Below are 24,300 nucleotides of genomic sequence, written 5' to 3'. Positions count from 1 at the left end.
ACTTAATAAAAGGCGTAAATCGTACAGGTGCTGCCATTTCACAAAAATATGAAGAATTCACAGACAATGAAAACAACATTTACTCGACATCAAAATGAATGAGCACATAAATAGTAATTCATTTTGCAACTCTGCAACGAATGTCATACACATTGACATACACGAGATTCCCGCGCAACGTCAAATAAATAATAAGTTTAAAACTGTAATGATTATTTCATTTTACTACCAATATAACAAAAGGCTTTAATTCAAGCCCAAAGGAAAGTGCAAGCATCTTGCTGATCAACAAGAGTGCGCCTATAGGGTACAAGTTGACCTGTCGTCCCTTTAAGTTACTTTTCGCTTAACACGCATGCATTTAATTGCAAACTGGGAACGGTTTTTCAGGAAAACTAAGTAATTTGTAAGCTATCGATATTTTACGAAAGTATTCAAAAGAACAAAATCTTATTTTCCAAATTCAGCAAGGCGCAGTGACCATGGGTTAATTATGAACATGCAAAAAACTGCCATGAAAGGGCACCAGGCTAAGGGAAATGGCTGTTGTGTTACCAAACAAGAAAGTGGAAAAGTTAATTACAATAATTAAATGACAAAATATAAAGCAGGTTAATTGTCTTTAAATATAACGTGCATTAATTTTTGCTACACGTGCTGTGGTGACATAGCAGATAAAGGGAAGGCATAAGTCATAAGGAGTGTGGCCATTTTTGGCAGGATATGTAGACATTTTCACCATCTCTCATTTTATTTTTGTCTTCCTATACTATCCTTTCAAAAAATTGTGGAAAACGAGGTGAAAATAGACAACTTTTATTGCAAAAATTCATTAAACAATTAATTAATTCATTCATTCATTCATTTATCATTCATTCATTCATTCATTTATTTATTCAGTAAGATTATGCAGAAAGATCTGCGTGAATATGGATGTTTTATCAACAGTTTCTTGAAAAACAACTTGTGTGCAAAATTTATCAACCTGCCAAAATTAACCGCCTAAAAAGGTTTCCTAAAAGCGTAGATACACGATGAACCGTGATTTGATAAATAGTACATTCAGTCTTTCGTTAGCGTCCATAAATATGAATTGATAATAAATACCGGTAGTGTAATATAACATATTTACAATTCTTGTAATACAAGATTATGATAATTCGAACCTAATTTCCCATTCTAACATCACAGAATTCAAACACAACATGAGCAAAAACGCTCATACCATCAGTCAATACCAAACTTTGCAAATACCTTTATAACTAGAATATAGCATTTCGCCTATATAAAAACTGACATTCCTAACATAAGAAACAATACAATTTCTTCAGAAGCACGTGTGAAAAGCAAGAGATCAAAGTTATCTACATTAAGCCGAAAACCCACTCTGGAAACCGATCCGCGGGTCGGATCAGATCATGTTGTTCTGATCACTTCGTTCGATCCGCGGATCGTTTCAGATTGGAATGCACGTTTACATTTATCCCCACGGGATCCATGCCCCATGATGCCAGTTCTATTGTTTAAAAAGTTATAATTAGTTTTCATTTTGATAAAATGAAAACTACTGTACCAGAACGGTTAAAAAAAGTGGAAATGATTTCAACTTTTTTTCGATCCGTTTCGATGCGTCGCGGATCAGTCATGTGACCATTTTTGGATCCAAAGCGCGTGCGCAACACAAAATCTGATCCGATCCGCGGGTCATTTTCCAGAGTGGGTTTTCGGCTTTATGAGTGATAAATTAACTGCTCTTTCAAATAAATAGGCTGTGAAAAACCTCTTGAATTACATCACTAAAGTCTAATTGCAAACAATAAATATTGAAAATATTACTATTTGCTTTCCACGTTCCGCATTTCTTTGGAAGATAGACAAAACAACATTTAAATACATTCTGCGCTTATTGCCAACGCTGTCGTCTAAACCTCTGATGAGTCTTAAAAAAAGTGGACTTTTAGTGGGCTTGATCCGACGGCCTAAACTTTGGTGGAAAATTTTAAAGACAGGGTATAATATAGCTTTGAGCTACCAAGGAAAGCAATCGTAACAATGAACAGAATTGTGAGCTGTGCATGACAGCAACATTGAAAACATGTGGAAAAGGTTTTAGAGTCTACGGAATCGCATTTTATTAGCAATTGTATCGGTGTCATAAAAAGGGATACAGAAATTCTTGATAAGCCATGACTGAAGGTATTCAGGAACTTGAGCCATAATTAAGACCAGGAGTGGAATATGCGTCGACCTTTTAATATGAGCGAATGCACCAACACCATAAAAATGGTAGAGTCAATTCTGTATTTCTTTTTATTTCGCATTGGAGAAAAATAACAGGAAAATTATGCGTGCATTGAAACACTTCACACCTAACACGAAACAAGCCCTGATGAAATTTGAATTTAAAGATGAACGTAAAAAACATACTTAAAATTCATTAGCAACCAAATTTTGAGGGAAAATCAATGTAAGCATCATTATTGTTAGAAGGAATCCTGGACATGTTTTGCGGAAGGATTTAAATGAAAGCTTTCTTGAGATAAATCTTTAAAGGAAAGTGCTACTTCCTTTACATCAGACTTGAAACAAAGTTTCGAAACTTTAAGTAGGTATTTGGTTTTATCAAGCCTCGGGTTGAGTAAAATATCTCATGTTTCGTGAAGGAGTCTTAAAGCATAAAAAACAGGCTCCTGGGGTCCACAATTTTCTAGACTCTGCAGATCTTTATTGTCCGCAATCAAAAACTCTTAAATTCATTATTTTTAGGGTTCATTCTTAGAAATGTCAAAGTTTTAACATAATGCAAGCAAAGAGAAGCAAACTTAAACGGAGACTTCTGTTTTCGAAAAGAAACTTAAACGTAAAGAAATTCTTCGTGCGCCTATAAAAACTTGACTCGAATCATGATCTTAAAGTGACTCCGTCATGACTGAGTCCGAGGATGACGAAGCCGTGCGTTTTGGTAATGATAACTTAATCTAGGAAAATATCACTGAGCGATTACCACGGATTGTAGGCCCTCGTGGTCTCTTCTTTCCGCTTCAGATAGCAATCTTCTAGGACAAAACTGCTTCCGCTTTCGGCTGGAGGTGTTCTGCGTCTGATCTTCGTAGCTAGGTGGACTAAGATCTTCGTAATGCAACGCGCTTCTTTTCTCGTGATCTAGCAGCATAAAAGAAAAGTGATGCAATAAACAAGAAATGCCTTTTAAAATGACGCAATACTTTCCAAGTTTTTCACATTCTGGATGCTGTCTGTTTCAGACTGACATCACACTGAGAGCCTGTTGCAGAATTTTTTAAATTCAGGAACTGATCCTGATGGAGTTTGATGCACTGCAGAATGATTTCTTCCTTAATATTGATGATTATTGATCATTTGATCAATTACCCTTAATATATATAAAAACATCATTCACACGACTTTGAGTAGAAACTGGAAGACTTATGTTGTTCGTAAATCAAGCTACAACGTTTTCGTTTACAAGCATTAAAATAAGCGTTTGTATCCTACTAGATTTATTTGAGATGAGCTTCTAAAAGTCGTTAATGCCTTTAAAGCGTTGCTTACGTCAAACCACGTTGTCATGTTAAATGTAGCTATCATCTTGTGTTTTATGGAACAGAGTATTTTATTAAAATTGTCACTTTATGTCAACGTGTTACAATGCAACAACATACCTTCAGAGTGATGAACAATCTGCTCGAATGGACTGGAACTATCATACGATAACAGGTCACGAGAAGGGCGTGGTTGGAAGGCTTGGTACGACATTGCACCGTTTGTAGGACCAGCCTTATCAGGAACAATATCTCCATTTGCTGTGAAACCCATGGTTGGGACAACCACCTCTCGTTTTGGGGTGACTTTTATTCGACATCCGCGACTTTTCCGTATATCAGGTGGGTTGTTGCCTGGCACTTTAAAATCAACTTCATTTTTACATTTTTCCATTTGAGCTTCCATAAATACCTTTTGTCTCTTCTCTAGCATATTTTTCAATTTGCTTTTTGAAGCATGGAAGGCTTTAATAGCCTCGTTCACCATCATTCGTTTGTTTGGAGTAAATCGTTTATACATCACTTCATCAAAGGATATCTGTTCTTGCTCTTGCACTGACTTCATTTGCATTAATCTCAAGCGCATTCTTCGTCTCCTTTGAGCTTCGCGATTGGACTGCCGTCTCCTTTGCAACTGTGAATCAGTCAGGCCACTTTTCCAACTGCGCCATTTCTGATTACCGTCGTTTCTGGTGACTATCTTTGCTGACTTGTTAGTATCTGACTCGCATGTTTCTACATTGGAATCGATATTCAGCTCCGCGTCTGCGTGGCTGTTTCCATTTTCCCCGTTAGTACACCTCACTTGTTCACATGGCCTACACTGACTTAGCCACGATGAATGATAAATTCTCCGGTTCCCTGGCAACTCATAGAACCGACTATCAAAGTCGGGCTCACTTTTCGTGCAACGATAACCATTCTCTTGCAAAATTTTATAATCAGAAGCGTATAGTGCTTCAGAAAGGGGACTGCGACGGCTAACTGCGTTTGCCACGATGACTGGCCTTTCAGCATACATTCTATCTATTGTCTGATACTGTCTTTTGACTTCATTATCGTTGCTTGATTCTTTAGAGACCACTTTAAACGCTCCAGCAAAGTCATGGGCACTTCCTTTCTCATTGTCAGTAATACCATTAAGGCTCTTTTGATTTACACCTTCGTCGGTAAATGAATTTTTAACTGTATCTGCGACATTCTCGCGTTCCGTTTTAATTATCATATGATCATTTGAATTAGAACAATAATTGTAATCACCTGCACGGGCATTGTGAGGCAACTCAGTGCCTGTGTAGTCGGTTTGTGGCAGGCTTTGGCCATTGGTAAAAAAGTCTGCTTGATGAACCATAGACATTTCGCATTTATAATTTAATGGCGAACGATCAATTGCTCCTCTCCATTCAAGCCCTGCAGGACACTCCCTATCGTCTCTTTGATCTGTAATCTCACTCTCTACAAAGGAGGTTGAACTATGCTCCAAGAAACGCAAGCTGGGGCGACTTATACCTTTGGACATTCTAGTCTCATACTTTCTATTTGAATCATCTACAAACTTTTCTTCATTGCTGCAACTCGGGATTCTATCAGCTTGTTTCTTTGTGGGTTGGATTTCCCCTGAGGCCTTGAACTAAAACGAAAAAATCAAAGATTTACGATATAAAGTGGAAGAGCAGGAAGTTAGCAGTCGGTGCATTTAGCCCCTAAATGCACAAAAAAGCTGTCAAGCAAATTCATGCAAAAATTTCATGCTCGATAAGGATAAAGATAATATAAACGAAGATGAAACTTAAAGGGGGGTATTCTTTTTGGTTACTTGAATGAGAACTACAATAGAATAAAGTATAACAAATAGAACTATATAACGATATCTGTATTGTCAGCTGGGCTAGTGACGTCTTCTAATTGGGTTCCACCGTGATTAAACAAGGTGCCGATAGGTAAGCGTGCCGATCTACTGAAAACAACGTTAAAGGGGATACATTTAGTTGCCTTAATGACGCTAGTGTTTAGGGCAAACACTAGTTCAGGCGCAAATGATCTCTATCACGACTGTGGGGCCATCCTTTGGAGTAGAATCGATCTTCACACCTCCTTCATATTACAAATATTTCGCTCGGCACACCCGTTTCCTTGTGAATGGTACGCAGATGAACGCCGTTTTTCGACACCTAAAACATTACAAATTTCTTTCATTACGTCACGATCAACATTGGAACCTTGGTCGCTGAGCAGCAAATATAGGGTTCCATGAGTGTATATCCATTGTTACAAAAAGGATACCAAAGGATACCCATCAGAATTTACCCCTTGGATCCTTTTGTTGCCTAAGATGCACTAGTGGGTTGTGGTTAGATCGAAGCTAGAATTCTGTACTAATAAGACAAACATGCCACTGCAAGGACTAAGGCAAAAGTTTCCTTTGTGATAGGCACCCAGTTGCGTTGTGGGTTGGTAAATGCTGTTGAAAAGTATGCAACCGGATGCAAAACGTGGTCATCTCATTCTTGGGACAATACACCACCGGCGGCATAATCACTGGCATCAACCTAAACTACACAGGTATCATTAGGTTTGGGAAATGCAAAGATTGGGTCCCTGTTGTTTTGGTTTTGGAAACTGTTGTTTCAGCAACTGGAAGGCGTTTTCACAAGAATTGTCCCATACGAACTCGACATTATCACTCGTAACTTTATTGAGTGGTTGACTGATAGTAGCAAAATATTTAATGAAAGCTCTATAGCATCCAGCCACTTTTAAAAAGCGCCTTAGTTCTGTCTTCGTTTCTGGTTGCAGAAAATTGTTAATAGGATCTGTTAAAGGTTTTTGAGGCTTTATTCCATCAACAGAAAGCTCGAAACCCAAAAAGTCGACTTTACTGCTAGCGAAACACATTTAGATGCCTTTAGTGTTACCTTGGCGGATCGCAAACAGTCAAATACAGCCTTTAAATCACGCATATGATCTGCAAACGTGCTATTGAAAATCGCTATATCGTCCATATATGAAAGTACCCTGTCGGTTGGGAGACAGGAGAGGCACATGTTCATCACTTTTTGATATGTTGCACCCGAATTTGATAGTCCAAATGGCATAACATTAACAAATGACTAAGCAGAAGCTGAAAATAGTTCGAAGGTGAGGAGACAAAACTCCCAATTGGAAGATAACTAAATTTGTACAATACAGTATAAAAGAACGCTTTTGAGTTTCTGGGGCTTCACCTATACCATTCTGTGTAGTGATTGCAAAGAAGGCTGGGGGTACCTTGCGCCTCACACGGGAAATTATTGTCAATTTAGAAAAAGATTTGCCCAATAGACAGAAAACAGCGGAGAATCGCAATGTGACCAACTAAAACCACAACCCTTTGCAAGCGGGACAACAACCCTGTAAATGGAACCCTGTAAATGACACCCACTAGCATGCAAATATTGTTACTGTCAGACCCTATACCCTCAGAAACCAGAAACGTGCGCATCTTTTCTCCAGACAATATCCTCAAGCTGTGAAAATCTACCCAAAAAACAATAACAAAATCAAGGTGACGCTAAGGTGTGGTTCTTTCGTTTTCGAAGGTTTGCCTCATGCTCGCTGACCACGTGACCGCTATGTTTCTTATCTCTGTATCCTCAATAATTCAGGCCTAAAAGCATTAGTTGTTAGACTGACAAAAAGCATACCTTTTCTTCCCTCAGACGTGCCCTCCGCCTACGCTGGTACTCTCTCTCTCTTCTTCGCAAGCTTTCAAGTTCCTCTGCTGTGAGCAACGATCGGTCATAAAACCTTCCAAACTTCACCCTTTTCCCGTCACTTGACCTTGGCGAGGTTTCGCTACTGTCGATCCCATCCAAAGGCTGGCAATCCTTTGCACTCTTCTCTGCTTGTGAGCTTGTTTGCTTGAAGTGATCATCATTGGGGACATCTTCGTTCATAACCCCCATTTCTGTGTCTTTCGCGTCGTTATAGCTTTCATTTTGGCTATCAAACAAGCTTTCGTGTTGTGAAACAAAGCAGCTAGATGTGTTTGAACCAGTCTCGCCATCTGGTGCGGAAATCTCCAGGTCATCTTTCGAGAAAGCCTTAAAAATAAGGAGAAAGAAACTTGAAAAAAGTAAGACAATTTTGTCAAGTTGTATTTCTAAAATACAAATGAAGTTTTCTAGCAAAGCAACTAGGGGGAAGTTGCCCCTCCAGCACAAGTGACATTGTTTAAAAAAACATATAATTATTTTCCCTTGAATATGAACAATGACTTGCCCTCAAGCTGATTTCCCTTCGAAAGAAAATGACACAAAACACAGGCGAGTCTAAACAACTGTTGATTAAGGAAATGGAAACTGAAAAAGGAAATACTCTAAAGCTTTGATTTAGTGAACAAAAGGTACAAATGAGAAATTATCAATTCTATATAATGATTAAGGAGCGCTTACCCTTTTGCTCTTTGCTCTCTGTTTTCTTTTAGCCATTCTTTCTTTCTCCCTTAGCCTGTCTAGCTCTTCTTTGGAAAGATTGCTCCTCTGCAATCTTCTTGGCTGGCCTGCTGAGAAGTCTTTTTTCTCTGAAGAATCAGAAGACTCTTCAGACCAATTTTGCGCAGAGTTATCGTCAACAGGCCTCTTTTTTCCATATGGATTTGAATACACACTCTTTGTGTCGTATTCTGTAGTTCTGAATTCGACAGTTGCCGATGTAGCTGCTGACATTCCCTCGTCTTGCATCAGTGAATAACCCCTGCCAGACAAGCTAGCAACGTAGGAACCCGTTCTCAGAATGCAAGCATCATCGGGAATCCTCATATTGCACTGCAGGCCCAGTGCCGACATGTAGCTAAGTTTCGGATTAGCTGGGCTTTGATTCAGAGGTCTCTTGTCGTTTGGTAATGGAGATGCCTGACAAAAAATTTGCATTTAAAAACTTTGATGAACGAATCTAGCATCAAGCAGTGAAAATTACTCAGTTCTTGAAATAGCAAAACCTTAAGTATTGCAACAACACTACTGCTTCTAAGAACGTTCTAAAGCTTAGATATCTGTGCCTAACTGGCTAACATTTTTAAACGAGTTTGCTACTTGGCAAAACTCAGAACATCAAGCTGTGTCCGTTCATTCTCTTCAAGAAGAAGCCAACCTTGAGGGAAGGCAGATTTGAACATACATTTTTGTATTAAGTCTACAAAAAGGCTAAAAAAGGAACAGCTAGATGTGTTGCGTTAAAATTAGAATGTAAAGGAAAAATAGGACGTCCAGGTAGTCAATGGACACAAGGAAGTCCATTTAGGGCAAATTAGCTGGAATCAGAAAGAAAACCATATGATGTTTTTGATAATGATAACTACATTTTACCGGTCAGTCATAAAGTGTTCGATGCCATATAGGCAGCGCTTTATACATTTTTAGGTTATAAGCTGCTACTCCGAGTTTCACGCTTAATGTGATCTTCAGGCAATTTGTCTGCTTGGAAAGGCCCAACTGCCTGAAAAGCAGGATATGCCAGCCTACTTGTGAAGTCACCTGTTAGGAACTATATATGAGTACCTTTAAGGATCAGAAAGATTGTTGAAACCCCTTACGGCTGTAGGAAGTCAATTTCGGCAATGCCTTGAGTGAAAGTAATCTGATTTGTTTGACTAAACCAACCAAATTCAAGCACAAAAGCTATGACGTAGATGAACAACTGAAGACACCGTCTTGGAAATAGTGGGGAAGTTTATGCAAAAGGAATAATTGCATTAATCAAAGCGAAGATGAAAATATTCCCTCTGGGTAAAAGCGGTCAGTTAACACACACGGAATGGAACAGTGAGGAGTACTGGATATTATCCCAAAGGTTCTCCAAAGGCTTTCTAGAAGGTTGTAATGCATGAGAAAAAAGCAATATATTGTGTGTGTTTTTGTATCAAATTTGGAAATAATATAATACAGCTCCATGTAGCCGTTTTTGTGAAACTATAGTTAACAAAAGTACAAACGATAAGGATACGTTTGGCATATAGAAGATAACATTATCAGTACAATTAATGGCTTATCGAGACGAATCTTTCAGTTAGGACCTCTTTGATATGAAAATATGAACAAAGTTGTCGGTCACATCTCATCATTGGTCAGGTATTGAAAAAATCCAGGATTTAAGCAAAAACATACTCGTATGGCCTAAGCAGCGACAAAAACTTTCAGGAAAATATTGATTCTAAAGATATCAAGAATTGTGAAAAACCTGAACATCGACAAATTTCTAAGCTTGCTAAGACTTATATTATGTTTGACCAAATAAATCCAAATTTTCATGTTTAACTGTTGTTTCAACTTGCGAGTGCAACAGGTGATTTCTCCACCATGCTGATTTTAAAATATTCTGGCTTTTGGAGATAATGATTTTTGCAGATGATGGCTTTGACAAAAGATGAGGCGGCCGTTCAGATGCTTCCAAAACACCAGGTCAGTTTACGCAATATAAAAAAGGGAGTCCTCAAGTTTGGAGCGGCGAGTCATCGGGAAAGTTACGATTTCACTGACTTTCAAGGAACAATTTGGGTAGCTACTCTAAATATTTAATGTCATCAAAGTTGTCCTATTTTCAACGAATGAAGTTTTATCTGACGACATGCCCTAGAAGTAGGCTAGCAGCCTGCCAACACGCTCATCACAAGCCGAGATACGCGATAGAAAGAAGAGTAATAGATAAAGACAGTGACAAACTGTACTTCAGAGCACAAATCGTTAAAGAGTGACAAATCATTAGTGGTATAAGATGTTTGTCAGTTGCATAAAGTCCCAATTAAATAAAAAGCTTTACATAAAAATTCAAACCAACGAAAGCTTACCAGGCCAAACAAAAATATCGACAGATCCACGGGAGAATGAAGCGCGTAATTCTATATTCCCTGAGAAAACTAGGGTTGTAAATTTCACATGTCTTAAAAAGGAAAAGGGGAACCAGGTTTTTTGTTCCAAAAATCTTTGTAAAGAAAACGGACAGTTTTGTATAGAGTAAGCAAACATAAAGGAACCCATTTCGATTTCCTGCGTAAATCTTTCATATTTGTTTGATTTACAGGAGTTACAGCTGTCAATTTGTTGCAAAATGATCCAAGGAATCATTGTGGTGCAATATTCAAAAGGCTACAAATTTAACAATGCAGACATTTCATACATAATCCAAAAGTGAGTTTTCTTGGCACTTAACATGATATTTCGAATAGTGTTTTGGCAGAATATAGAACAGCTTAAAAAGCTTAGCACTTGGTTTTATTTTGCAAAACTTTCTGACATCAGTAACTGAGTTTTTCTGATATCTACTGCACACGTTCATTCCATCTCATTTGATGCAGTTACATTAAGCTGCTTTCACTTCCATACGATCGAATACACTCTTTTTTAAACAAAGAACCAGATAATTTCAGCCGAGGTACGATGTTCTTATTTTTTGTTGTTGGATAACTTGAGGCTCTATTTTTCTTAATATTCTCCTTATTGGCAAATCGAGCATCAGTGATCTTAAAATGTTCTTCTACCTGAGCGAATACTGTGGAAAAGTCTTTTTATTGTGATTTTCAGGCTGACAAATGCCACTTTTCTTCATTTAGAGCAAACCATATTATTTTCGATTACCTATTCCATTCTCTTGCCGGATCACATACACTCTCAAGGCTACTCATAAATTTATCTGACTTCTTTTAAAAAATTTCAGCATAGCCAAGCGACTAAAATCTAAAATCTTGAGGATATCACATCGTTTTGAGCAATCGAAGTTGAAGAGAGTTATTCTTGCGAGTAACCTTACTGACAAATGAAATACTGTCTTAAATGACGAAACAATTTCGCCGATTATAGCTATATAAATCCTTGCTACAAAAAAGGGACCTGGAGAATGTGAAAGTCGTTGAAGTATCAGATTCTCCAACTGCTAGTCAACTTAGCTGCTGACCCTGAGTTCATATATTGATGCAAATATATACTTTTTCAGTTTTATCTAATCACAAAAAGGAAAACATAAGAATATATTTATTCTCCCTTTTTCTACTTTTTGTTCCATATATTTCTTTAAAAAACCATTGTCCTTCTTTTCCAGGAACCTTCAATTCAAAGCCTCTGTCCAAAGTGAGCAGATTTCTGATGGAAAAACTTTCGGTATTGGCCACTTTTACCAGATTTCGTTAATTTTTTCGCAATACGAAAGTTGAACAAACTGAACTTTGTCACCTTTACGAACTTGTATTGACATATCTAGCAATGCCTCCTTTGCATGGAAACACTAAGTGCAAACATTGCAACACAAGAAAGTCAAATTTTCGAGATATAATCGCATAGTTTTTTCAAAGAAATGCACCCTTTCCTGTACCGATACATATATAAAGAAACCCTGTTTATCTCGTTCTCCCCAATACGAAGTTTCTCTAGACATCAAATATTAAGAGTAAATGTATGCCTTTCTAAGAAATTTGCAAACGCCTTACAGAATGATTTGATCACGTAAAGGTTAGGTTTACTTGAACCTGGACACAATTCGCTAACTGTTTCGTCCAACCAACTCAAATCATATCCACAATCCTTAAGACCATATTATCAGAATAACATATCATTGGTACAATCCTGCGTGTGAATAAGAAGCAGTCGATAATAAGAACAAAATAAAGGAACCTAGGATCTACTTACAGAAGAAAAAGAGCTGTCATAAGCTTCCAAGAAACTTGAGTCACACGTGGACTGCGACTCCCCAAAATCTTTCTCAAAATCTTCCTCCTGCAAATATGATAATAATCAATGCAAATATTTGTCATCAATGCCGCGTTAACGAACCATATAATTTATGGTAGCAAAAGAAATAAGATTGGTTGTCAGTTTTTGTTGCTGGACGGTTGAATTGGAAATTATCGGCAAAGTACCTTTTGTGGTTTACAAAAGTAATAATGCTATAACTAAGTTTTGACGTAAGGAAAGGTGACCATGCCATTGTTAATTCAAATTAGCTGAGAATTCTGACTTGAACAAACAAATTGCCGCGCTTGAAGTCCTGTCTGACCCTTTTGTCATCATCATTTCTATGCAAATTTCTTTTGATTCAAACATTTCATACAGAATCAACAGAAATGATAAGAAAACAACACATGTTAAATTCTCAAGAATATTAAGGATGATACTGGTTATCCGACAACTAAGGTTATTGAATATATTAAAAGTCAAATTAGCATTTGCTTGACCGGAAAAAAGGAATGAAACGTTTACCCCAAAGAAAATAAACAGAATGAAACGCTTACCCCAACCATAACATTTTGTTTATAAAAAATTAACATAAAAACAACAAAAGACTATTTATTGATTACACTTGCAAAAATGCAGCAAACCTTATGCTACATATTGTGAAGTCTGAAGCCAAAACTCCCTCTCTGCAAACATCATCTCGATTTTATACTTACTCGTCTACCTAAGACAATGTTCAGCGGCATGTGCGATGCTCCTCACACGTTTAACGGTCATGAAATATGTTACAAGCGTAGGAAAGCAGACCATTTAAAACAAAGATCGGTCATGTAAACATTAATTCGAAGACACGCCTAATCACAGCACTGATGCTTAAAAACCAAACTTATTCAACAACGCTTGTCAAGATTTTCATAAGATACAAGAGATTCACAAATTTGCCTCTAGATATAAAGCAGAAGCCTATGAATTCTATTCACAATAACAAACAACGTAACTCGAATGTGCTAGCTCTGGGTTGAAAGAATTTTTAAGGAAAAACGGCGACCAGATTTTATCAAGCTGTTCCTGGTGAGAGATGGGACGGAATTGCCGCTGCCACTATTACGATGCTCGCTTTTCTGCTGCAAAATTTAAAAACAGCACGCTGACTGATACGAGCATCGTTCGATATTTTTCAACAATGGCTTGTAAATGGTAGGAAATTAGGATTCTTGCATCAGCAGCAAAGATTCAAGATTGTGACGAGGAATGCAATGATCAACCCGATAGAGAACTTAAAGGTGTCTTCCTTATGTGACATTGAAGAGAATAGAGTTCTAGCTTTTAGTCGGTCTTTCCTAGACTTGAAGTGGCATTTCGTGATGTTACCTCTACATGAATGAAAGTGGTATGTATGAAATAAGGTATACAAGAGATTCTGTATACGCTTAAACTTAAGCAGAGAGTTCACATGCAAGTTTCATACACAGGCGAACCTTTTGCCTTGCTTTCTAAAAAATCATAAGAAAATTCTGCATAAAATTCCTTCCAATCCACTTTATGAATAAGCACAACCGGATTTCGTAAAAAAAACTGCAGTAACACCATTCTCGTAGGAATTCTACTACCAAGCAATTTACTTGCTTTCTAGTGGCATTATAAGTATTTTGCTCGGGACCTCACCCCACCATATGCTTCAATATAAAAACGAGATTTTCAAACTCGATTTCTTTCAGTCCACTTCCGTCTTATATCAGTACAGGGAATTTTCAAATTTCACGCCTTTATTCCCAAATTTTATACAACACTCCTTTTTTTCTTGGAAGATACTAACAAAATATAAAATGTTGCCAATTAAAAACATGTTGTGTAAATATATATATTGCAATTCGAGCGCTATCCGTTGATGGACTTCCGTAGAATCGTCGTTCCAAACAGAGTCGACAATCTAAATTACAAGACCTAAATATTAAAGGAAGGTTTCGGAAGACTCTATGAATTATTTGTTACACCTTTGCAGGTCCCAAACAGCTCTAGTTCTTCAAATGTAGATCATACAAATTCAATGGAAGCTATGGTGAGCAGACACTGAAATTTTAAACAAAACTTTTCGTGCAATCGCATTTCTTGTCAAGTAAAAGAAGATTGTGGACCGAAAATGAAGATAAAGACGAAAACCGCACAGTGGAATCGCACCATTTCGAAGGATTTGTCACGAATAAGGAAAGCCACGCTTGCAAGTTTATCTTTTAGACGTTATCAGATTGAGAATTGTTTTGTCACCATAGTAGGCACAGCAAATTGCAAATAGACAATGTAAAGCATAACACATGCAAAGGGAGGATAAAACGACAAGAAATTATTCATTCATTCGGTTCAAGGCAAAATTACAATTGTTAAGAGATAAATATTTGCAGCTGAATTATAAGGATATTCTACTTCTTTGCGTTCGTTTGTATCGGGGAGAACGTCTTGATTCCATTTAGTACAGTAAATTAGACAGATGAGACGTACATTTCGGGTCTGTATGCTTGGATTGGCAAATAGAGGAAATGTTTTTAATCAGGAAAAATTTTGAAAAAATTGAAGTAACAGGATATTCCTTCACCGGTCACTTTTAAAACCCTCCTCCTATTGCTACTCGCTTCACATCATATATTAGAAATTTTTTCTTAGAACTAGCTATTATCAAAATTCGTTCTTTGTCACGTTTTATTTCTAAAAAATATTTCCATTTTACGATATGAACTCCATTTTTTCTGGCATCCAACCATATGCCACATAATTCGTTTTGCGTATCATACCTGTCCGTTACTTTCTGGAAATTGGTCAAGAAAAGTGCAACGTCTTAGATGGTCATTAAGGTGTCGGTAGCAGGTCGGGATAAAGTTTCTGTTTTAAGAAATTTCGAGATTTTTGCATGGCTGGTGGTGGCATCTTTTAAAACATGGCGCTTCCTAAACCGACGTGGAATGAGCACAGCACAATACTCGGATGGCTGAATGGTCAATCATAAGTTCTGCGTTTCTGAATTGGAAATTAAATCACCAGATCACTTTTAAAAATCATATTTGATTTCAACCTAATGAACGCTCTCTTGAATACAGTGTGAGAACTGGCTGGAATAAGAATCGTTATAGAGATAGTTCGTGCAGTGTTGTAACAGCACAACACATATGTCCGATTCACACAAACATGTGCAAAAAGAAAACAAGTAGAATCAGGACATTGAATATGGAATCATGTGTACGTGGCGCAAAGGAGGCGGATTCTATTAGGAAAAACTAAGACGGGCTGCTATTTACGGACAGCAAAAGGTCCCTTCAAAGGGTGTAGAGCATGACAAACAAAATAGCAATGTGTGAAATGATACTAAGGAGAGCTGAGTAACATGCAGCAATTAACGAATTGCTAGACCTTTTAAAAACAAAGTGAACTTATGCAAAGTCATGGACTTCTCAGCGGTCTATTTTGATCGGGGATCGGGGATATATCGGAATAAGATGCCCATAAGTGTGTTACATAACTTTTACGCATCCCACCCTACCATTGTACTTTAAATGCTTGAAATTGGCCACAAAAGTTCATATCAATTCCGTAGTGAAGTAAAACGAACCGTTTTTCGTGACTTAGTGGCCAGAAAGTTCTTAATGCAACCGAGGTTTTCCATAAGCCCTTTTTTTACAGTGATATTTCCATCAAGTTGGGTAATTGCGTTACATTTTTTGAGTTACATCTTACATCGTTACATCTAAATTTGCAGTTTCAAGAAGCATCGAATAAATAATTAAGATTTCTTTTTAAAACTTATATAAAACAGCCTTGAGTATGGCTAAAATATGGTAAACGCCTTGGGACTAAGAAAAATAGAATGCAAGTCTCAAAATCGAGACGTATGTTCTTTTTGGAAAGAGACTAGATTCGTCAAAAAAGGTTTCACTCGTTTTAAAGTGGACCATTCTTATTCAAATAATACATTAATAATTAACAACCAGCTAAAGGCATATGGGAACTGCGAGTTGTCGAATTGTTAAAATTAAAAAAGAAGTCGAAGACCTGAATTAATCAGCAAGAAACAAAACCGTACCTTGACCTCATCCCAGGGATTGCTTTCCACGAGCGACGTCAATACTGGCGTGTTTTTTCCAGCTTTTGACTCTGCAATAGACTCGATTTTGCTATCTTCCTACAGATGAAAATAAAAAATTTATGTTATAAAGCATTAATTTCGAAGATCCTAGACATCATACACCGAAATATTCATGTATGCGCAAAACGAAGGAAATCTTGCAGTGCCACAAATTCTCCGCAACAGAACATCTGCCATTCGATGTCGATTCGATGTATACGCTACTTTCCCTGTCTACAAGAAAGTAAGTTAACATAAGGAATCTTGATATCATGCAATGGACAAGCAGGGGCAGACGATCACAATCGATTAAATGTATATCGCGGAAGCTTCTCTCTAATATTTCTTCTTATCTATGCACATCTTCTAAGATAATGAGGTCAGCAGAGGGCCAATGCGAGAACACAAAGTTCAAAAAAAGAGAGCTGACATAAACACCATCGTAAGTTTCGGGGCCCCTGGAGTAAAACGGAAAGACGAGGTCCCTGCGAGGAGAGTGGGCAGAAAGTTTTTGCGACCATGCTCTTCAAATTAGGTTAAAATACGTTTCAGAATATTTCTTGCAGTCATTTCTTGCAATCGTCTTAAAGTGTTACTTTTTTAGGCACAATATTTTGCGTATGGAATTCGTAACTTTCTAAGGCCCGCTAGACTTCAAGGCCCTGGGGCGATTCACCGCTCTTTGCCGACCTTTCGGCGGCCCTGTAAATGGTTCAAAAAATTTAAGAATGTTTTCAAAGGGAAGGTATGATATTGGATACTGACAAACTGCTAGACGTCATGGAAGGTATATAGGAATTCGCTGCATTTAATAGCGATACTCGGAAGCAAGAATTGCTGATAGTCATTTAAATCTTAAACAAATTCGGGGCAAAATCAAAATCTCAAAGAATTCGGGGCTTACATTTTAAGGCCGCAGGGCTCTTTTACTGCAGTATTTCATGTATATTTCTACAATTCTACTCTGTTTAAAGCATACCCATATATCACTCGCAGTAAAACTTTTCTATGAAAACAATACAGTGCTTTATGTTTAATTTAAACTAGATCGCCAATATTTGCGTGCTTTCTGTCTTGAATGAAACCATCCACTCCTGCCTTGATACAATTTTAAAAATCTGATGCAATTACTAGACATTAACTTCAAAGTCCTAAAACGAACTCTTTATTAGTACCAACGAGAACTCTGCCATCAGTGCTTATGATAAAACAGATCTCGACGATGGGCAGAAGCCTCTCAACTTATTTTCAAATAGATTGGCTAGACTTACAAAAATGGATATGTTATGACGTCGTTAAAAAACTCCAAGTTATTAAATTAAGACAATGATATCTCTTTAAAAGAACATTATAAAACGTTTTATGGCGACGCCACTCGAGATCAAGCGGCCACTCCCCTGTCACTACGCCAAGGTGTGATTGCCTGAAAACTTTCGGATTACAAAAGACATCGAGATGGACTTCAGATACGAAAAGACCAATCCGTAACTTGTACTCCTTCAGGTGCTTCTATACTGAAGGAGACAGTCCCCGCCAGGAGCGAGCTCCTTTATCACTCAGATAATGTATGATTTTACGTTGGCTAATTTATACAAGTGTAAAGCAGGCTCGGCTTGTTCCCAACTACGAGCAACGCAGAGCGCTAAATTTTCAGGAAATGGAAGTACTACCTTATGAAGAAAAAAAACTGTTTTTTATTTGGAAAACCAATTAATTTTCTCGCTTTAGGATCCAACCGCACCCGAACTGCGTGAATTCAAAATGTCGGCACGGTTCCACCAAGCATGGTCTTGAGTAAACATTCGTATTGGCAATTACTTTATTCTATTAAACCCAAGCTGCTAGGGGCTTGACGACCTTTCCGCTTCGTTTTCTACCGTCGATCAGAGACTTCTGTGGTCATGATGACATTGAACATATGGCCAGTCGGTTTAAAAACTTACAACACTACAATGATGTGATAACCTCGAGATATTGCTTACCCTATGAAGCTTCGTGGCGGATGTCAGGAGTGGGCATATTGTGCGGTGCCAACAGTAACACCTTTAACATCCCTCAACAACACTGGAGAAAAAAACACTTACACTGGAAGATCTGCTGCTTGACGATGACCTTTCTTTGCCCTGCCTAATGCTGAGTTGAGCTGGTGATTTTGAAGCAGCAGTTTTCTTCGTTCTTCCTTTCAGCATTTCCAAATTATTCTCCTAAAAAAGAAAGTCATTAAGAAATGCGTTTTCTTTGTAGCATTACATTGACATGACACTAGAATCATTGTAATTCTATTGGCCCTAGATTTCCTTCAAAACGTTGCTAAAATAAAAACGACCTAAACTTCTTTTCAATGACCGACTCGAATTAATTGAAACGCTACCCCCATTCTATTGTAAATACTGCATGCTCTATACCGCACCCGAATAAAACTGCAAAGCTAACATTGGCAGCTTAAAATAAAACAAAAAATACTTGTCACAATACATTCTTGAGTGAGATTACGATTTTGATTACAAAAAGTTGGGGACATAATCGCCGTTTGACCTAGGTTCCTCTTGTGGTAAGCATCGACCGGCGTGCTTTACACACAAAGATGTCGGCAATAAGCAGCTCCTTGTTTCTTGACGTAATTGGCAAAACTCAAAAGGAAGACTCCGTGCCTGTTGTATAAAGTAACTTTCACAAGCATGAGTTTTTTTTAAATTCTAACTCTCGGTGTCCTGAAACTTGAATAAATAACAGGATAGAAATACATTTCTTTCCGCACGACAGGACTTGGCAATGCGCCCTACACACGAATCTGGCTGGTTTCTTAAAAGACACAATATGCATCTCTAATTTCATGACAGCAAAACCTTTGAAAACTGATGTCGAGAAACAAAGACAAAATACCACGCTTTGACCAAGGCGTTAGGACTTCTTCAAGGCCATACAATTCTCACAAGCCATCAAAGGTCCAGGGTCCAGCTTTCCTTAATTTGTAAAACCTATGACAAGGTACATTTGAGTCTCTTAAACATGATCAGACCTTTGAATATCCTTGCTTCATATTTTGTTTAATCGAAAGTCTCTTGGACAAGGTAAAATTTTGTCGAATTCGACTGTACAAAAACAGTGTTGGAACAGAGAATCAAGTTGTTTCGGCAGCTATATTTACGGTTCTAGTTTTGAAAACGTTGAAATTTCGAAGTGTCGAAGTAAAGAAAAACGCTTCATCATGACATTAACAATTGATTGGGGCTAATAATGTTCTTTGAAGAATCTTAGCCATAGTGAAGAAGGGGACTGCAATCAGTATTTGGGGATAAGTGGTGAACATTTTGAGGGGGTTCTGTCCAATCTTGAAAATACGCATTCGAATGTTTATAGACGCTATTCAATTCCTTCATAGACGACCAACTTCGACATAAAGACGGGGGGCTTCGGTATTCCTTGGAATGAAACAGAAATCTAAACAAAGACAAGAAGATGTCACACAATTTGTTAGTGCATGGGTGCATGGTTTAAGGGCAGCATGGCAACAATATTTCATCCAATCAGGCCTCCACCGCGATGAGAATTGGTATGGATAGAGGGTGCATTTACGCTGCACCTGCTCTTACCGCATCAGTATCTGTCAAGACATTTTCACAAAAATGGGTTTCTTTGCAAACAAGCTTTCGCTATAACGTAAATGGGGTCTGAAATAATATTTACCCAAAAAGATGACTTGCTTCATCCTTCAAACCGTGTGGCAAGCACTCACATAGTAAGGAATGAAGCTTATTGCCAATAGAGGAGGCTGACAAACCAAACAAACTTACAATTCCAATCCATGCGAATGCGGATAGAACTCTATAGTATAAATTTACTAAATAAAGCAGAAAAACTTTGATCAATTGGTCATAAAGGTGCAAATGTAAGAAAGCGGACGATAACAGGCCATAAACAAACAGACCGCTAAAAGAGCGGCCATCTTACTCACATGACATGTTTCGGGAAAGCGAAATAATAAGAAATGTCAAATTATATGAAATTGTGTATAACGAGTTACCTTGATTCCTGTTAAAGTAACTGCATCAAAAGATAGAGTTTTGACCGGTTCCTTTATACATCTAGTGACCCGACAAGATCAACAAACAACAGTCGGGTAGGAAATGTTAAGTACGTTCCCAGTACGTTGTTACAAACGGTATTCCTTGAATTGTAGAGGATTGGAGAGTTGGAAAAAAGGTATAAAAGGGTGACTTTGGTATCTATGTCATAAATTGTAGTAGCAGCTTTGCTTCTTGTCGGTAGTGCAATCATTCTAAGAGCTTTTCATTAACTGTGTCTATTGAAGATAAATTTCTTCGAAAAAAGATTGAATCACAACTAGATTGGCAATACAAACAAACATATGAAAAAACTTAAAATGGAATATAAAAACTTATTTATGGAATATGAAAAATTATATTTGTCAAACTTTTTATTTTTCTATCAAAAGCAATTTGTATCATCAATATCTGATTTTTCATGGAATACAGGTATATAACTTTTAACACAAAATCATGCTCCAAAGGCTTTTATTACTGTTTTAATCGAAAGGAGGGGTGGATGCCTCTAGCTTCAGCCACTGACTCTGACTGAATGTGCACATTTGAAAATCAAATTAATGCCTGCGTTTAAAGTATACAGAAACAACCATGAAGGAAAAACTGACACCAGGTCATGCTAGCACATATCAATTCTGCAAAGGAATTAGCACAAAAATCAAGCAAGGTCTTGGGTCTTTTGTTTGTCATCTGTCTAACTTTGAGGTGAAAATGTTGTAGGTTGCTTTCCTGAGCTCAGCATGGAGGCTCATTTAGCTGAGAAAAGTTAAAAAACCAACTTGATTACCAGCTGTCATTCTACACAGTTAAGGAAAGAAGACAGAGGAGAGAAAAAATCCCACAAAGAGAACAGTTGATATCACTGACAATATGCAAATTTTACTTTGTATTCAAACTAGGCAATGACAGAGCTCTGTGTCATGTGATGAAGAAAAGTGGAATGTTTTTGGCAACTGGAAAATAGTAATGATCAAGCTACCTCCTTTAAACCTGGCTTTACATGGCAATAACAATAGAACTAGCTCAAAAAAGCAGCAAAATTCAACAAAATACAGTTTGGGGCAGCCCTTTTCCATTTGACAAAAGTTGACCTCTTGGCTGTTTGAATTGTTTGAATAAACTTTATAAGGGCATAAACAAACAGGTGGTCTACTTTGAATATCAGATTTCATTTGTTTAATTACAAAGGGCTCTAGAAGATATATATCACTGAAAGGCATCTATTTTCATTTTGAGAGAAATGAAAAATATACAACAGATCAGAAATATGTGTGGGAATAGGTTTTGACACTATATCAAAAAACATATGACAAAACAAGAAAAATAATTGTCAAAATTGAAAATGAAACATGACCTCATTGTAACAAAACATAAAAATTAGATACCTTTTTTAAAAAAAAATTTAAATGTATACCTGAATAAAAAAATTTTTCACCAACAAAAGCAGTGGAATATAGGAATATAGGATATAGTAAAGAAATTGATAGGGATGAAGGGTTAACTAGTTGGCATTTTTCAGAAATTACTTTGAATTTTCTACATTGAAAGAAAGTTTACTTTACTTTAAATTGACATTGTATAGAAAACCAAGCATATTGCAGAAGGAAAAAGGTAGTGCAAACTTATGACACATTGTTTCATTAAAGGTGTCATTACCTATGACCTAGGGCAGTTAGGATTCACATGTATGTGCAATTATGAACCGGCATCATGTAAACCAGATATACATAAACATTTTCTGTTAATATAGACAAAGAAATTTATGGAATCAGTCATAGCTGCTCTTGACCAGTGAATGTGAAATTACAACTTAGATGCTCCTATCGCAAATCAAGAAGTGTCACTATATTTCTTTTTCTGTAATTTGGTTCTTTTAATGTAGCTAATTGAATAAGAGTTTTCAGCAATATGCTGGGGGGAGTGAACAGGTTAAACTTCAAATTCAAAGGAAAATTTATGAACCTTTTTGACAAAAAATCTAACAAACTCATTCATTCCTGAAATAAACTTTCAGGACCTGAAAGTAGATAAACTGACTATGTGTAGTTCAATGGTATAACCCTGGTATCTGACAAATTATTGGAGGTTATTCTGTATAAAAATAAGATGACAACACATTACTGTTGTGGATACATACAAGAAACTTGGACAATTTCAAGCAATCATTACATATTATCATAAAACTTTATACCTCCAATCTTTTTAATCTTTCTCTTCTTAGCTGCTGGGCTATTCTCTCTTTTTCCCTTAGTTTAAGAAGGTCCTCGTGTGACATCTCAGATCTTGGTGGTCTTGTTTTTGAAGGCTTTCGTTTATTTTGATCACCTCTCCATGTTGTTCGTTTCCTTCTTTTTGCCCCTCTGTTTCTTGCTTTGCATTTATTTGAATCTTGTTTATCTGCATCAGGGTCCTCATTTTCTTCTTCTGCCCTATCAAGTTCCTCAATCGCCTTTTGCAAATCCTGATTGGAACTAACTGATGTGACATCGTCTTTATCGTTTGCCCCATTAACTGTACCGTCGTTGCTTTCGCTGTCAATGGCCATTTCGTTTACGGAATTGCTACCAATGTTGCTCAATGTCATGACACTGACGGGGTTTTCTTCAAATTTCAATTCTTCTGCTTTTTTGTCATCATCGTATTGGCGGGTGTCAGCCACGTCAAGGTCACGCTTCTTATGATTTGTAGTTGGATCAACTACACACAATAAAACACGATGGTCATTTACACTTGGCAGGTGTACCCCTTTCTTTTTACCATCGTCAAGTCGTTTAGTGTTAACTTCATTGTTTACGGCAATTTCCAACATATCTTCCTTCAAGTAGATCAGAGGTTTTGTTCTGTTTGTGGAAAAGATAAAAATGTCAGGTCGGATTAGAATTTAATCTTCGGCGAATCTATTGTTTTTAACTTAATAATCGGGATTACTTGAGATTCTTGACATTGGGATATTAACGTTCGACCCCTGAAAGTCGGCAAAAGTCAGGCTTAATGGTCTCTCCTCTCTGATCTATAGGGTCAGGTACTTGCCACGAGCAAATATTTAACCAACTTTTAACGTGAAAAGAGAATAAATGACAACATATTCTAAACAGTTTTTTAAGTTACCGGTACTTGGAAACCAAATGGTTTGTTGCGCTTTTCTGTTTCACATCACAGACTGATTTATGCCGTAAGTATCTGTCAAAATTATTTTGAAGGATGTCAGTCAGAAACCAAGCAGCCAGGTTTCTTGGGACCTCTTCAAGCGAATCAAATACAAAAAATACCATTGATGCAACTTGAAGGGGGTACGCACAAACACAACAGGCCTAGGAATTCATCGGGAATCTTAAAACAAAACTTAACGTTAACTAGTAAACATCTTCTCGCTAAAAGCGAAAAGTTCTCGTAGCTAAAAGGCTACGATATGATGCATTTGATTTGTCAAATTTAGACCGGTCGTGATTAACTTGGAGAAAGAAAATAGACCGCGATGCCGACGAGGTAATATTAGCATGACAGTTGTAAACTTGTTCTGTGTATCGAAAGTGGAGAGGCTTGAGTACTGTCAACAAGCCGATAAAATAATAGTACAATGAAATGTTGAACTTACAACGAAGGAACTGTTGCTTTACTGCAGGCCAAAATCAGTGAGATTCCTGCCAGGTGGTGAAGGCACGATTGAGCTCAACGTCCTCCAGCAGTCGCTCATTCAAGAGAGTGGAATCGTTACTTTGATCATGGCCTTTTTCTTGAAAACAACAAGGGTCCTGATTTTACAGTAGGCTGCATACTCGCATGATATTCCGTTGCATAGTTTTACTTGAACGAAGGACAATTGCCTTACAACAATCGAGTGTTTTTGGTTAATCAGAATGACAGTG

The 24,300-nt window shown here is 37.4% G+C and overlaps 2 protein-coding genes across 2 annotated transcripts; one reads left to right on the top strand and one right to left on the bottom strand.

Annotated features, from left to right (window-relative positions):
- Positions 1-67: 67 nt before the first annotated feature.
- On the bottom strand, positions 68-24,300 carry LOC135686785 (uncharacterized). The gene is made up of 9 exons (XM_065203118.2): positions 24,030-24,300; positions 22,626-23,274; positions 18,455-18,574; positions 16,329-16,427; positions 12,215-12,301; positions 7,994-8,452; positions 7,244-7,642; positions 3,681-5,190; positions 68-3,162 (listed from the first exon to the last, which is right to left on the bottom strand). Exons 2-9 carry the CDS (start codon positions 23,241-23,243, stop codon positions 2,990-2,992), a joined length of 3,465 nt encoding a protein of 1,154 aa, XP_065059190.2. The 5' UTR covers positions 23,244-23,274; positions 24,030-24,300; the 3' UTR covers positions 68-2,989.
- On the top strand, positions 9,130-12,220 carry LOC135686793 (uncharacterized). Its single transcript, XM_089108847.1, has 3 exons — positions 9,130-10,093; positions 10,617-10,723; positions 11,631-12,220. The coding sequence occupies exons 1-3, from the start codon at positions 9,944-9,946 to the stop codon at positions 11,740-11,742; spliced, it is 369 nt and encodes a 122-aa protein (XP_088964973.1). The 5' UTR covers positions 9,130-9,943; the 3' UTR covers positions 11,743-12,220.

Source organism: Rhopilema esculentum, chromosome 6, assembly GCF_057945365.1.
Source record: "Rhopilema esculentum isolate cy_ngs chromosome 6, ASM5794536v1, whole genome shotgun sequence".
Classification (NCBI taxonomy): Eukaryota; Metazoa; Cnidaria; class Scyphozoa; order Rhizostomeae; family Rhizostomatidae; genus Rhopilema; species Rhopilema esculentum.
This window is presented reverse-complemented; position numbering and strand designations above follow the sequence as displayed.